The 12,586-nt window shown below is 63.6% G+C and overlaps 1 protein-coding gene across 1 annotated transcript in view; it reads right to left on the reverse strand.

Annotated features, from left to right (window-relative positions):
• Window positions 1–40: 40 nt before the first annotated feature.
• The window catches only part of FAM20C (FAM20C golgi associated secretory pathway kinase), a 33,880-nt gene continuing 21,334 nt past the window's right edge, over window positions 41–12,586 (reverse strand). Inside the window, exons 4-10 of the mRNA XM_061402449.1 lie at window positions 8,286–8,378; window positions 7,812–7,927; window positions 2,793–2,973; window positions 2,123–2,232; window positions 1,891–1,972; window positions 1,294–1,353; window positions 41–860 (exon numbers count right to left, since the gene is read on the reverse strand). Coding sequence (XP_061258433.1) covers window positions 611–860; window positions 1,294–1,353; window positions 1,891–1,972; window positions 2,123–2,232; window positions 2,793–2,973; window positions 7,812–7,927; window positions 8,286–8,378 — 892 coding nt within the window. The 3' untranslated portion in view covers window positions 41–610. The remainder of the gene's footprint in view (window positions 861–1,293; window positions 1,354–1,890; window positions 1,973–2,122; window positions 2,233–2,792; window positions 2,974–7,811; window positions 7,928–8,285; window positions 8,379–12,586) is intronic.

Below are 12,586 nucleotides of genomic sequence, written 5' to 3' on the forward strand. Positions count from 1 at the left end.
AGGAAGTGAGGGACCCAGATGCCAGTGAGGCCCGAGCACATACTTGCTTCATCTTTATTGCACTTTTACCACATTGCAAACTATTCCATGAAAATGCCTCGAAGGTAGCCAGCTGCAAGATTGGTCGCGTGTGCACTGGCTCCAGACGGTGTGAGGACTGCGCGGTGCCTGGGGGGCGGCTGGCCCTTGACTTTGCCTGAAACCCATGCGGTGTTCATCCCTCGACGCGAGTCCGTGAGGGCCTCGGGAGCCTCCTGTGGCCCCGGGAAGGGAGGAGAGTTTCTACTGCAAGCTCGGTCCAGAGTGGGAGCCCTTCTCAGGACCGTCTGGACCGGCCGGGTGGCCCCCAGTGTGGCCTGCGGGTGGTCGGGGTCTGTACAGATAACGTCTCTGTGCATGTACATTTACATCATGTATAAATACAAAATCGTAAGTAAAGGCTTCTTTTCCGTACAAAAGGGTGCTGGCCTGCCACCAGGCCGCCTCTGTCCGTGGGCACAGCGCGCGCCCCCGGCTGCCCGGGTCTGAAGCGAGGCGCCTGCCCCGGCAGCCTGTCTGCCCCGTGTGGGCCTGGGTCCCGGGCGGCTGGCCTGGCCGCGGCCCGCGTTCACTACCTCCCAGCCGCGGCTCTGTGCTCGGGGCCCAGGTCGTCCTCCACGACACTGTGCAGCCCGTCCTTCTCCACGCAGTCCCCGACCGCCCGCAGCACGATGCGCAGCCGCCGGTCCAGCGCCTCCAGGTGTGGCTGGAAGAGCACGGGGGCCACGCGGTCCGCGCGCAGGGCCTCGGCCATCAGCAGGCTCAGCCGGTGCTCCTCCTGCGCCAGGAGCTGCAGCCGCAGGTACGTGGAGCGCCGGATCCTGCCGGAGATGGAGGTCAGGCTGGCGCCCAGGGAGGAGCCTGCCTGAGCCTCCTCCCTGCGCTGGCCGGCTTCGGGTGTGCCGGGGAGGGTCCCACCTGCAGGGGGGTCCAGCAGGCCCCGTCCTTTCTGGCGGGAGTGGGGCGGGAGGCAGCCGTGGCTTGGCTCCGTCTCTGGGCCAGGGGCATGCGGAGCAGGAGGCTGGGCCCTACGGCCTGTCTCCCCGGTTGTTAAAGAGAGGGGCTGGGTTCGGGAGTCACATGTGGGGAGCGTGGGGGCCGGGGGCCTCGGCGTCTTCCTTTGCATGGTGGGCGGGCTGCTGTGGGGACGGGGAGCCGGGTCCCGGGAGGCACTCCCCCCGGTGGGGTGGGAAGGCTGTCTGGCCTGTGGCTGCGGGAGGGCTGGGCCGGGGCGTCTGCGGGGCAGGGCCGTACCTGCAGCACTGCTGTAGAGGCACCAGGATGGACAGCTCGTCGTGAGAGTGCTTCCCAAACCTGAGGGAAGAAGGGCAGAGCTGGGGGGTGGGCGGGGCACATGGGCAGAGCTGCCAGGCCGCCCCTGGGGCTGGGCGGGGGCCTGCTTCCTGCCATCCCCAGCCCAGACGCAGGGCCTGGGATGAGGCAGGTGAGCACAACCCGTCAGACCCTCGGCCGCTGGACTGAGGAGAAGCTCGCCATTGAGAGGCCCTGGCCGGGCTGGGTGGACAAGGCCCGAGGGCAAGGGGCCTCGGATGCAGCTGCAGGGGTGTCTTTTACAGCTGAGAGTGAGGGCCCCACACGCTGCCCAGGTGCCCAGAGCTGATCCTCCGAGGCGTCCAGGCACTTGCAGCCCTGACAGCCAGAGGGGCCTGAGCCCTGCATACATGCCCGCACTGGGGCCCCGTCCCCCAGCTCACAGGAGCCCAGGCCAGGGCCCTGCGTCACCCCAAGAGGCCTTTGGGGGCCGGGCCATCCCTCCCACAAAGCGCCTGCCCCCCGGGTGTGTCTGGGCCAAGGGACAGCTGACCCCTCGCGGTGGCTGGAAGGACTCACCCTCTCCCGTTGTCCAAGTGGATGATAAACGTCTCGTTCCCAAACTTCTCGAAGGTCTCATAGTGGTGCCGGTCCATGTTTCCTGTGGGGACAAGCCTGCTGGGAGCCTGCGTGCGGCTCGGAGGCGAGCCCTCCCTGCCCGTCTGGCGTCCGCGCAGGGAGCATGGAGTGTGAGTGCGGCGCTGGGCCTGCGCGGGGCACTCGCGGGGTGGGCCGGGGGCCCTGGACGTACCCATGAGGAAGTCGAAGATGGTCATGTCCATGACGTCCAGGAGGCGGTGGCTGCTGTCGTAGGGGGGTGTCTGCCTCACCTCCTCGCAGTAGTCAGGGTCCACTTCCCACCTGCAGGGGGCCCGGCATCAGAATGGCGGCTCCTCTAAGACAAGGAGGCCCAAACCACCCCTGGGGCTGCCCGGCTCGGGACAGCGGACCCACGGGGCAGCCGGGGGGACCGAGTGAGAGCAGGTGTCACCGCAGAGCACAGGGTGTGCCTGCAGGTGATAGCGGCCTGCGTGGGCCGAGGCTGCAGCAGCAGCAGGACTGCGGGGCCAGGAGGTGACTGGACTACGCCACCCGGAGGCCACGTGTGTGGACAGCCCGGGACGGCACTCTCGCAAGGACATCTCCACGGCTGGAGGCTCAGCGTCTCTCTCAAGGGGGGAGGGGGCCTGAAGCCTCGTCCAGTCGTGGAGAGGCCCGGGGGGCAGTCGGCGCCCAGCCCGTGTGAGGGGCCCTTTCTGATCGTCTCGGCCTCAGGCACAGCCCTGTTGCTCCTCACACCATCTGCTGTGGACGAGACCCTGGGGCTTGTTCTCTGCAGCAGGTCAGGCAGGAGCCAGCCCTCCCGAGACCCCAGGGAGGCAGGATTCCAGAGTCCCCGGCCCAGCGCGCCCCCAACGCACTCTGCCTTCTTGCGCTTGTGGTACGAGCGTCGCCAGGGGTTCCGCCAGGTCTTCCTTTTGGCCAGGGACAGGTCGGGCAGGAAGGCGGCCAGCGAGCCCTCGATCTGGTCCGGCTTCCCGCACAGGGCGTGCTCCGTGGAGCAGTAGTACGAGCACTCCCCGTAGAAGCAGATGTTGTTGGCTGCGGGTGGAGGGGGCGGTCAGCAGGGGCCCGCGGGCGGGGTCTGCGTGTTGGCACCACGTCTGACTCGTCCCTTCCCGGGCGGGGCCTGCCCACGGTCTCACCCTGGACTTCAGCCACCTGCCCGAGCCCTGCGTCGCAGACCACGGGACCACACAGCTCGGGACGCAGAGCTCGGATCGGAGTCTGGGTTCTTCCTCATTACCCTCCAAACTAAGTCTGGGGTCTGCGGAGGTTCTGTTCAGTGGTTTGCAAAAGGCCCTCATTCCAAAGTGAGGCAGCGTGGGGGACATGCTTGCAATCATGACCGAATAAGCACCTAGTACTCGCACAAGAACCCTTCCATCTCAGTAATAAAAAGATAAATAACCCAATCTGTAAATGGGCAAAGGAGTTCAAGCATCCTTCTCCAAAGAAAATACAGAAATGACCAACAAGCTCAGGGAAAGATGCTGGGCACCGTGAGTCATCGGGGAAATGCAAATCAAATCCACGATTTCTCACCCACAAGAACAGATAATAAACAGTGTGGTTGAGGTGTGGAGACGTTGGCTGCACCCTGGTGCAGCCGTGGTGGGAATGTCGAACGGCGCAGCTGCTGCATTGGACACAGAACCGGTGATCTGGCTACCCCACTCCCAGGCACACACCCGAGAGAAGGGAAGACACACGTCCACGCAGACCTTTGACAGACATGTTCCCAGCAGACCATCCCCAGAGTCAGCGTGGTTTGCCCGTAACAGGGAACAGCATTTAGCCACAAAAGGAATGAAGTGGAGCACCGCGTGGATGAACCATGAACATTATGGACAAAGCCAGACACTGTGCATGAAACCCTGGGAACAGACGGACCTGAACGGGAGCTGGCGGCTCTCAGAGCAGAGAGGAGGGGAGAGCGGGGTGGCTTTGAACAGTGACGGGAGCTGGCGGCTCTCAGAGCAGAGAGGAGGGGAGAGCGGGGTGACTGAACAGTGACGGCTTCTTTCGGGGTGAGCAAATATCCTGGAATCAGCGGGGACTGTTGCACAACACGGAGAATGCACTAAAAACCACTGAACTGCACACTTCAAACACTAGACTTAAGACATGTGGGTCATATCCCCACAGGAGGAGAGTCGAGCAGCGCGTCTGGGCTGGGCGGCAGGCGTGTCTGTGCGTGTGTTTACCTGTGGAACCATGGTCTCCCGCCCCATCACTGCCTTTGTTTGTGGGGTAAACAAGCCCCAAGCCCGTGGCCCCTCCGCACCGGCCCCCGCCCTGCCAACAGCAAGGCCTGCCCGCCCTCGCCCTGCACCTCAGGATCCTGCAGCCACTGCTGCAGACCGGGCTCAGCCTGAGGTCTCTTGTGTCGACATGATTCAATCTCGGCCCGTTTTCAGGAGGAAAATCCTCTCCGAGCCCTGGAATTCCTGTCTGTAACCTCTAAGCCTAAGCTGGCTTTAGTTGGAGTCATGTGAAGAGAGAGGCATTTCCTGGGCCCGCAGCCTTTTCCTTGTCAGGAACCCAAACCAGGCCTGTACGGGGGCGTCAGGGTGGGGCTCCTCCAGCCTGCGGCCTCTCACTTCTCCGCTCTGTAGACCCATGTGGGGCTGGGGCCTTCACTCCTCCAAGCCTCGGTCCCTGAACATGGGGCTGTGCCATTCCTGACCCAGGGAACAGAGAGGACAGGTGTGGAGAGGCTGGACTTGGGGATGCAGTGCCCGTTCCCCTTGACAGTGATGCCCAGGGCAGCGGGCCAGATGGCGGGGAGGACCCGAGGACTCCAACGGGACAGGCTCCCTGGGGAGGGCCCTGGTCTCCGTGAGGATCAAGGGGTCCCAGCCTGCCAGCCTGAGGGTCCTGGAGAATCCAGGCTGGTTCCTCTGAATGTTTTGGGGCTTTGCTGGCAGGAGGGGTGAGTCCTTGCCCATCTCAGATTCCCCAAGGGTGTGTGGGGGGTGTCACAAGGGGCAGGGCTGCTGGGGAGGGGTCTGTCTGCTCTGGGAACCTGTATGGCCCCCGGCGGGAGTCTGGACACTGACCACAGAGTAACAGAGGCCCAGGGACCACCCGGCCACCCCCTAGTGTGGGGAAGAGCTGATGTAAAGGTGGCTGAGTGGCGGGGAGGGGCAGGAGAGGCTGGGGGGGGGGCGGTGCACGACGCGCCCTCTCCCCATCTGCCGCGCACCCGCCCCTCGCAGCCGAGACCTGCACAGGATGCGGGCTGATCTCGGGATAAGAGACGCGGTGACAGTCACCAGGAAAGCAGGAGAAAGGTGTCACACGGCAGACGCGGGCTTGGCCGCTGGCCCCCACTCAGTCCCGTGGTGATGGGGACTCAGCTGCCCCCGCCTGACGCTGCCCCCAGCTGGCTGGCCACCCCACCTCTTAGCCCACCGGGCTCCCCAGCCTCTGCAGGCTGCACACGTCTCCCCCATTTTGACGGACCCCGGAGCAGGGCTACTCAGGGCCCTGAGGCTGGAGGCAGCGGGAGGCAGCGGCGTGGATCGGCACCTCCAGCAAGGTTCGGCCTCTGCAGCCTTCCTGGTGCTTCTACCCCCGCGACGGCGCAGAAACGCCAGCAAAGCAGAAGCGCCCCAAACGAATCTGAACAGACCTCATTTTCTACAGTGCGCTCAAAGCTGCTTCCTGCTAGCCTGCTGCTTAGGAGAAAACCAAACGCTTCCCAAGGCTGTGGGGGAGAAATCTGGCTGACGGAGCAGAGGCGGTGGGAACAGAAACAGTCTGGGCGGAGAGGGCGGGTGTCAGCGGCAGCAGGCGGAGCTGAGCCCAGAGCCTGCGGCTCCAGGATAGGGAGCAGGAGCGCATCCAGGCAGGGCCAGACGCCAAGCTGGGGGCCCAGGACCAGGAGAGGGGCCAGGAGCCGGGACCCCCACGGGTCCCGCCTCTGGGACTGACCAGGCTGAGCAACGGTGCGGCTTGGGGCCGCGAGGGCGGGTGTCAGCACCCGCCGATGACGACGAGGGAGACCCGGTCCAGGTGTGGATGGGTACGAGGGCGGGGTGGGACGCCTGCCTCTCAGATCACCCGCCTAGACTAACAATTGACTGTCTGCTGACTGGAAAGGAGCCCTTGCTCCTTTACAAACCTCCGTGAGACCACCGAGCTCGAGGAACACAGCAGCGGCACAGCTAGGAGGCCCCTGGGCCCCAGCGGGAGGGAGATCCAGTGGAGAGACTGCTTGACTCGTGTCCGTTTCCTGAGATTTCGGACTTCAGTCCCTCCGCTTCCTTGAGACAAGCTACTTTGTCCCTTCTGCTCGGGCTCATCAATCGGTTCAGAAATGGAAGGGACAACACAGGACGGGCCGCAGAACCGGCGACTCAGGGTAACGCCGCGGCGGGAGAGACAGCTGCCCAGCGCCTCCCCCCAGCGAGGGACTGGCGGAAGCAGCCCCATCCAGACAGAAGGCCGGCGCAGGGCTGGGAGGGGACCCTGGGGATGGACCAGTCACCTTCGCTGTGAGGATGCTTCCAGGTGTAGCGAAACTGCTCAGACTCCAAGTGGCAACTAAACCATTTAAAGCCGGGTTGTGGGGACGGGAGGCCCCCGGTGGCTGGGTGAGCCTGTGTCCCCTGGAAGTGACTGAGGTGGGCACGTGCCCCCACAGGCCTGCAGGGCTCGGGCAGGGTGGCCGGGAGGACCTCAGAGACCCTCCCAACAAGGCTCTCGCTCAGGCCCTTGGTTTCGTCACGTGGGCCAGACACTTGTTCAAAGGGGATGGAGCCCTCTCGCCTCGGGGGTCCCGTCCTGCTCTCCTCTCTGTGGGCTCGGAGAGGAGGAGCCACGAGCACTGGGTGACAGAGACGGCCCCTAATGAGACGAGGGCCATGGGCCTCAGTTCTGACCAGTTCATCACGCGGCTGAGAAGCATGCTGACCTACAAGGAAGGAGCTTCTGGGCCAGTGGATATTTGGACTTGGCGAGTGGATTCTGTCTGTGTGAACTGGCTGGGCGGGTGCCTGGCACAGCTGAGGCATCCCTGAAGGGTCGGGGCCAGGGCCATGCTCTGTGGGGTCTTGGTGGCCCAGCTGGGTCACTCCACTCTGCTGTGCCAGCATCACTGGGACAACGCAAAACGTTCCAAGACGAAATACAAGCAACAAAAGCCCCAGGATGTAGGAGGGGTTCCTCGGGGTCCAGTCTCAGGAGGGGTCGCCTGGCCCAAAGCGGGTGGTGAGGAAGGGAGCCCAAGGATCAGGTCTGACGCAAGTGGGCAGACGACCCCACTGAGCCTGGCCCTCCTTCGTGCGTGCGCTGAAGGGTGACACCACGCAGTCGGGACCTAATGCGCCTGGAGTGGGCAGGGGCCCGAGGGCGGGGCAGTGCCACCCCCCAGGGGCCAGGGGAAGCCCCTCTCCGTGTCCAGCACTGCACAGAGGAGAGGGCAGCTGCAGGGCCCTGAGCCACGTGAGGGTCTTTCCGGGGTGTCCAGAGAACAGACGTCCGCTCTGGCTGCACCACCTGGAGAAGACTTCCCAGGAGGGTGGGAGTTTGCCTCAGCCTTTGGCAGCAGCAACATCTCCCGCAGCCCAGGGGCAGAGTCAGGAATGATGAAGACCACCTGGCAGCTCTGAGACTTATGGCAACGCAGACACAGCGCTGAAGCCAGGCTGCTCATGGCGCAGGGGCAGTCCTGGTCACCCGGGGAGGGGGTCACCCAGGAAGGGGGTCATCTGGGGAGGGGGGTCACCCGGGAGCAGGGTCACCTGGGGAGTGGGGTCCTCCGGGGAAGAAAGTCACCCGGGGAGGGGTCACCTGGGGAAGGAGGTCACCAGGGAAGGGAGTCACCTGGGAGAGAGGTCACACGGGGAGGGGGCTCACTGGGGAGGGCTCACCTGGGGAGATGAAGAAGGTCCTCCACAGCTTCTTGTCCCTCGTGACGTCCCGGATCTCCTTGGTCATGTTGACTAGCCTGCCAGCCACGGGAGGAACCCGGCGGAAATCCAGGATCCTGGTGGAAGGACAGGGAGCAGCGTCCTCACTCGTGCCTCTGGGCGCTCCACCGATCTGAATGGACTTGCTCTCCCCTGTCAGGCCCCAACCTCCACTCCTCCCCAGAAGCCAGGGGCCCCGCAGAGCCCCAAAGCAGTCTATCCTCTTCTGCAGAGCTGCACCAGACCCAGGGCCACCAAGGGAAGGGCCGTTTTGCGGGACTCGAGACCTTGGGTCTCGTCAGAGAAGCTGATGCCCCAAGTCTCCTGGCCCCGATTCCTGACAGCCAGCTCACAGCAGCCCACGCCTGCGGTGGCGATGACACGGGGCGCCTGCGGGGGGACGACGATGATGCGGGGCGCCCGCAGGGGACTCACCTGTCCAGGTGGAAGGCGGCGATCTCCGCATTATGCCTCTCATAGTCGGAGAAGTAAAAGAAGTCGGGAGGCGTCTCCTGCTCCCTTGTTTGCCTGGAAAGAACAGGACAAGACTGAAGCAGTTTTCAGGGAGAAATCCTCCCAGTGGAAGGTGCACGGCTCGTGCCAGCTCCGAGGAGCTGATTGTCAGGCTCTCAGGAACCCTGGGAGTGAGTGTTAAACGTAGTCATGGGGAGGGCCCTGCTCCGAGGTGTCCGCTCCGCTGTCCCACCTTCCTGGAGTCTCCCCAAGCTCAGTCAGCCTCCTGTCCCCACCAGCCTGCAGCTCCCAGCATAAAAGGAGTCTTCAGAAATTCAGTCCTCAGTCAAAGGAATTCGGCGTTTGGGTAAAAGTCCTACAGAGCACACGTGAGCACCCTGAGACCTGACAAGGCCTGCAGCCCGGCCCACGGGGCACGTGAGCACCCTGAGAGCTGACAAGGCCTGCAGCCCGGCCCACGGGGCACGTGAGCACCTTGAGAGCTGACAAGGCCTGCAGCCCGGCCCACGGGGCACGTGAGCACCTTGAGAGCTGACAAGGCCTGCAGCCCAGCCCACGGGGCACATGAGCACCCTGAGAGCTGACAAGGCCTGCAGCCCGGCCCATGGGGGTCACAGCGGACACCGTGTCGTGCGCGTGTGAGACCTGCTGGCTGAGCTCTCACTGCAATCTGTTGCCTCTTCCTCGGAGGTGGCTCCTTTCCCAAGCCTCCCCTGAACCACAGCGAGCATGGCCACCCCTATCCCTCACATCCCCCATCCCCCGGGCCCCTGGGAAGCCCCGCTGGGCCGGCCGCCCAGTCTCCATGGGCGCGTGTGGTGAGGGGAGCAGAGCCTGGCCCTGCCTGGGCCCCACGTCCCCCTGAGACGGGAGGACTGAGGAGCTCCAGGAGCCCATGGCTCTGATGTCCTGGGCACCCCCGTGAGCAGCAGACAGCCCCCCACCCAGCCATGTGCAGGAGACCACATGCAGGACAGCGTTGAAGGGCAGACGTCACCCTGCGAACGTCAGTCATCCTGCAAACACAGTGATGGCCGGTGTTTGACCTCACATGTGGAGCACATGTCTGAGGCCGAGCAGGAGCACGCACCCTCCCTGGATGAGATCCAGGTCTGCTCCGGGCCCGCTTCCACCACCAGGACCCTCTCTCCAGGAAGCACCACCCAGGAGGAAGCGCAGCCCTCAAACTCAAGAATCTGCAAAGGTCGCGACCTTTCCCCGAGCTGGGAACACAGATCCAGGAGAACTCGGGCCTCCTGTGGCCTGGCGCACAGCACACCTCCCCTCAGGGCGGAGGCCGAGGTGGGGCTGGAATGCGCCAGCCCAGGAGACGCAGCGCATTTTCCAGGTGACGCTTCCCAGCCTGCTCCCCTGTCCGAGGCCTTCCTCCCCAGTAGGCAGCAGGGCTCAGCCAGAGCCCCTGGAGCGTCCGACGCCCGTGCCGGCCGACAGCACTGCCAGCCACATGCGCGCAGGTGCTGGGACCACACGGCCACCCTCAGGATGTGAGGCTCAGGCCGGCAGGGCGCAAGCCCACTGGTGGCCCCTCGCTCCCTGTGCTCTCAGAGCGCCTGGCAGGACACACCCCTTCCTCCTCGCTTCCCTGAATGTCACCTGAATCAGCCTTTCCAGGAACCAGCCTGTGACTGGCAACAGACCACTGCCCACAGTTCCGGCAGGGGGACACTGGCCAGGACAGGACTCTGGCTGGGGCGGCCTGGCCTTGCCCCGGGCCCCTTGTGAGCCGCACAGGGCACCCCCGGGACAGCTGCTGGTGGCCCAGGCACAGGCCTCCTCGTCCCCAGGCGCGGCTTTCTCCGTCACAGACCCTGGAGGGGGCTGGCACGCGGGGCGCAGGCTGCAGGGCGCCCAGCGGAAGGGAGGGCCACACTAGCGAAGATCCTGAGACTTCATGGAGACTGAGTCCGCGTTTCTTGGTGGAATATCCTGATTTTAAATGCTGGCAAGCCAGTTTTTTTCAGAAGATGCTGTGGTTCAAACCAAATAAGCGCGGCTCCCTTACTGGAAGCCGCCCACGGCCCTGTGTCTGCAGCTGCTGGCGGGCTGGGCATTTCTGAGGCTGACAGTGGTGGCTGACTCAAGTCCCTGGTTGAGCCGAGCATTGTCTACACAGCACTGGTTCTCCAGAGTTTAACTGGAAACGGGGTGGTGCAGATTATACCAGGTTTCTTTTCTGCAGACCCTCTGTGTGCCTGGAGCATGCAGACCCCAAGACGGCCCCCTCCGAGAGGCGGCGTCTTCCAGTCGCCTGCAAACCCCACCCCACACGTCCCTGGCCTTTTATTTTTTCAGTCTGTTGTGGAATTAAGAATTATTTTTGTTGGAAAGTACGTCAGAACTCACTGCCAGCCTGTGGCGCAGAGCCCTCCAAACAGAGCCCTTTACAAACATGGGCTGCAGTGGGCCCTCAGACCCCGCCCCGGGGCCCCCCACCCCGCTCCAGGGCTGCGGTCACCAACTCTGCTGAGAGCGGCCTGCACTGCCCTCCCCAGCCCGCTCCAGGGCTGCGGTCACGAACTCTGCTGAGAGCGGCCTGCACTGCCCTCCGCAGCCCGGCGCGGTTCAGCAGGGCCTCCGACCTCAGTCGCCACCACCACCACCGCTTTAGCCTTTGTCCCCTCTCCTTGACCTTGGTTCACCCCAGTGAGGTCACCTGCAACGCAGGTGGCTCTGAGCCTGCGGCTCTGGGAGAAGACCAGACACTTCCTGGAGGCTCTGTGACCAGTTTCCAGAACAGTTCCTTGTTCCTTCCCATCTCCCACCTCGGGGTTTTCCGGTGACCTCCGTCCCTGGGCCATCCACAGGAAGGCAGCTCTGCTTACCCACTGTTGGATGCCCTTTCCAGCAGCCCAAGCCTGAGAGGACATCGCAGGGTTCAGGGCTGTGCGTGTGTGTGGAGGGCGGGTGGTGGATGCTGGCGTGTCCAGGGCCCCGCTGCTGAGCCGGGCACGACCTGGGAGTGTCCGTGGGAAGCCGGGCCCAGGGCACCGGCCCCTCTGGGGAGAATAGGACTTCTTTCTTCGCCTGTCTGCCCACTCTTCTGCCACTTCCTGGGTTGCGCTGGGGAGCAGCAGGTGCTTTGGAAAAGTACTGAGCCCAGTGCACTGGGCGGGAGAGTGAACTCAGCTGAACCAGGTCGCCTGGCAGCCTCTCCTTCCTTCAGGTGTGGGAGGGGGGTCGTGGGGCGAGGCCCATCACAGGCCTTTTCCTCGGAAGGGGGGCATGCAGATGTGAACAGGACGTGCTGTCGGAGTGGGGGCTGGCTGGGCACCCGGGCCTCACCCTGAGTGGGGGGTGGAGATCAGCGTTCCCTGGAGCTCAGGTGTGCGGTCCTCCTCTGCTAAGGGACCCGGGACCAGGGGCCAGAGGAGCCTCCCGGGGCCCACCCCCACGGACAGCAGTCAGCACCTGGAGCCCCCACACTACCTCGGAGGTCAGCCTGGCACCCTGGCCTGGGGCCTGCGCAGCAGAGAAATGAAAAGCTTTAAGGCTGACTTCTTGGTCAGCAACTGGGGAATAAGGCAAACCATGGGCTTAGGTGGCCGCTGGAGTGAAAGAGGGCCTTGGCAGTGGTGACTGGGGTGAGAAGGGGCAGACAGGCAGAAGCTGGTGGAAATGAGGAGGCCTTAGAATGTCACATGCCTCCTGGCTCAGAAGCCCCAAGGCCACCAGACAGCAGGCTCTGCAGGGCACCCCGATACCTTCAAACCCCAGGCCTGTGAAACCCAGCCAGTGTTCTGGGGGCTGCATGCGTGCCCCTCTCTCCTGCCTCTCCAGAGGACCACAGCCAAGCCCCTTCCTTTAGAGGGACTTCCCTGAGCTCAGAAGAAAGCACAATAATACCCGATTGTGGCTGTTCAGACTAAAGTGAGACTGACTACTATGCTGACCTCCCCCAGGAAATCTGTGATTGAAATCCCTGGAACCTATGAATATACTACCTTAAATGGAAAGAGGAACTCTGCATATGTGATCTAGTTAAGGATCTTGAGATGCAGAGATTATCCTAGATTATCTCCATGGACCCAACATCATCAAAAGTGTCCTTAAAAGAGGGAGGTGCAGGGAGACTTGAAGGCAGGAGAGGCAACACCGACGGCTTTGAAGACAGAGGCTCTGGGAGGGGATCTGTTGCCTTCTCCAGCGTCCCTCAGCAGAAAGCCAACTCCCTCCAGAGTCTCTGGAAGCCCACAGATCCATTTCACATTCAGACCTCCAGAACCATAAGAGACTAGGGCTGT

Source organism: Bos javanicus, chromosome 25, assembly GCF_032452875.1.
Source record: "Bos javanicus breed banteng chromosome 25, ARS-OSU_banteng_1.0, whole genome shotgun sequence".
Taxonomy (NCBI): Eukaryota; Metazoa; Chordata; class Mammalia; order Artiodactyla; family Bovidae; genus Bos; species Bos javanicus.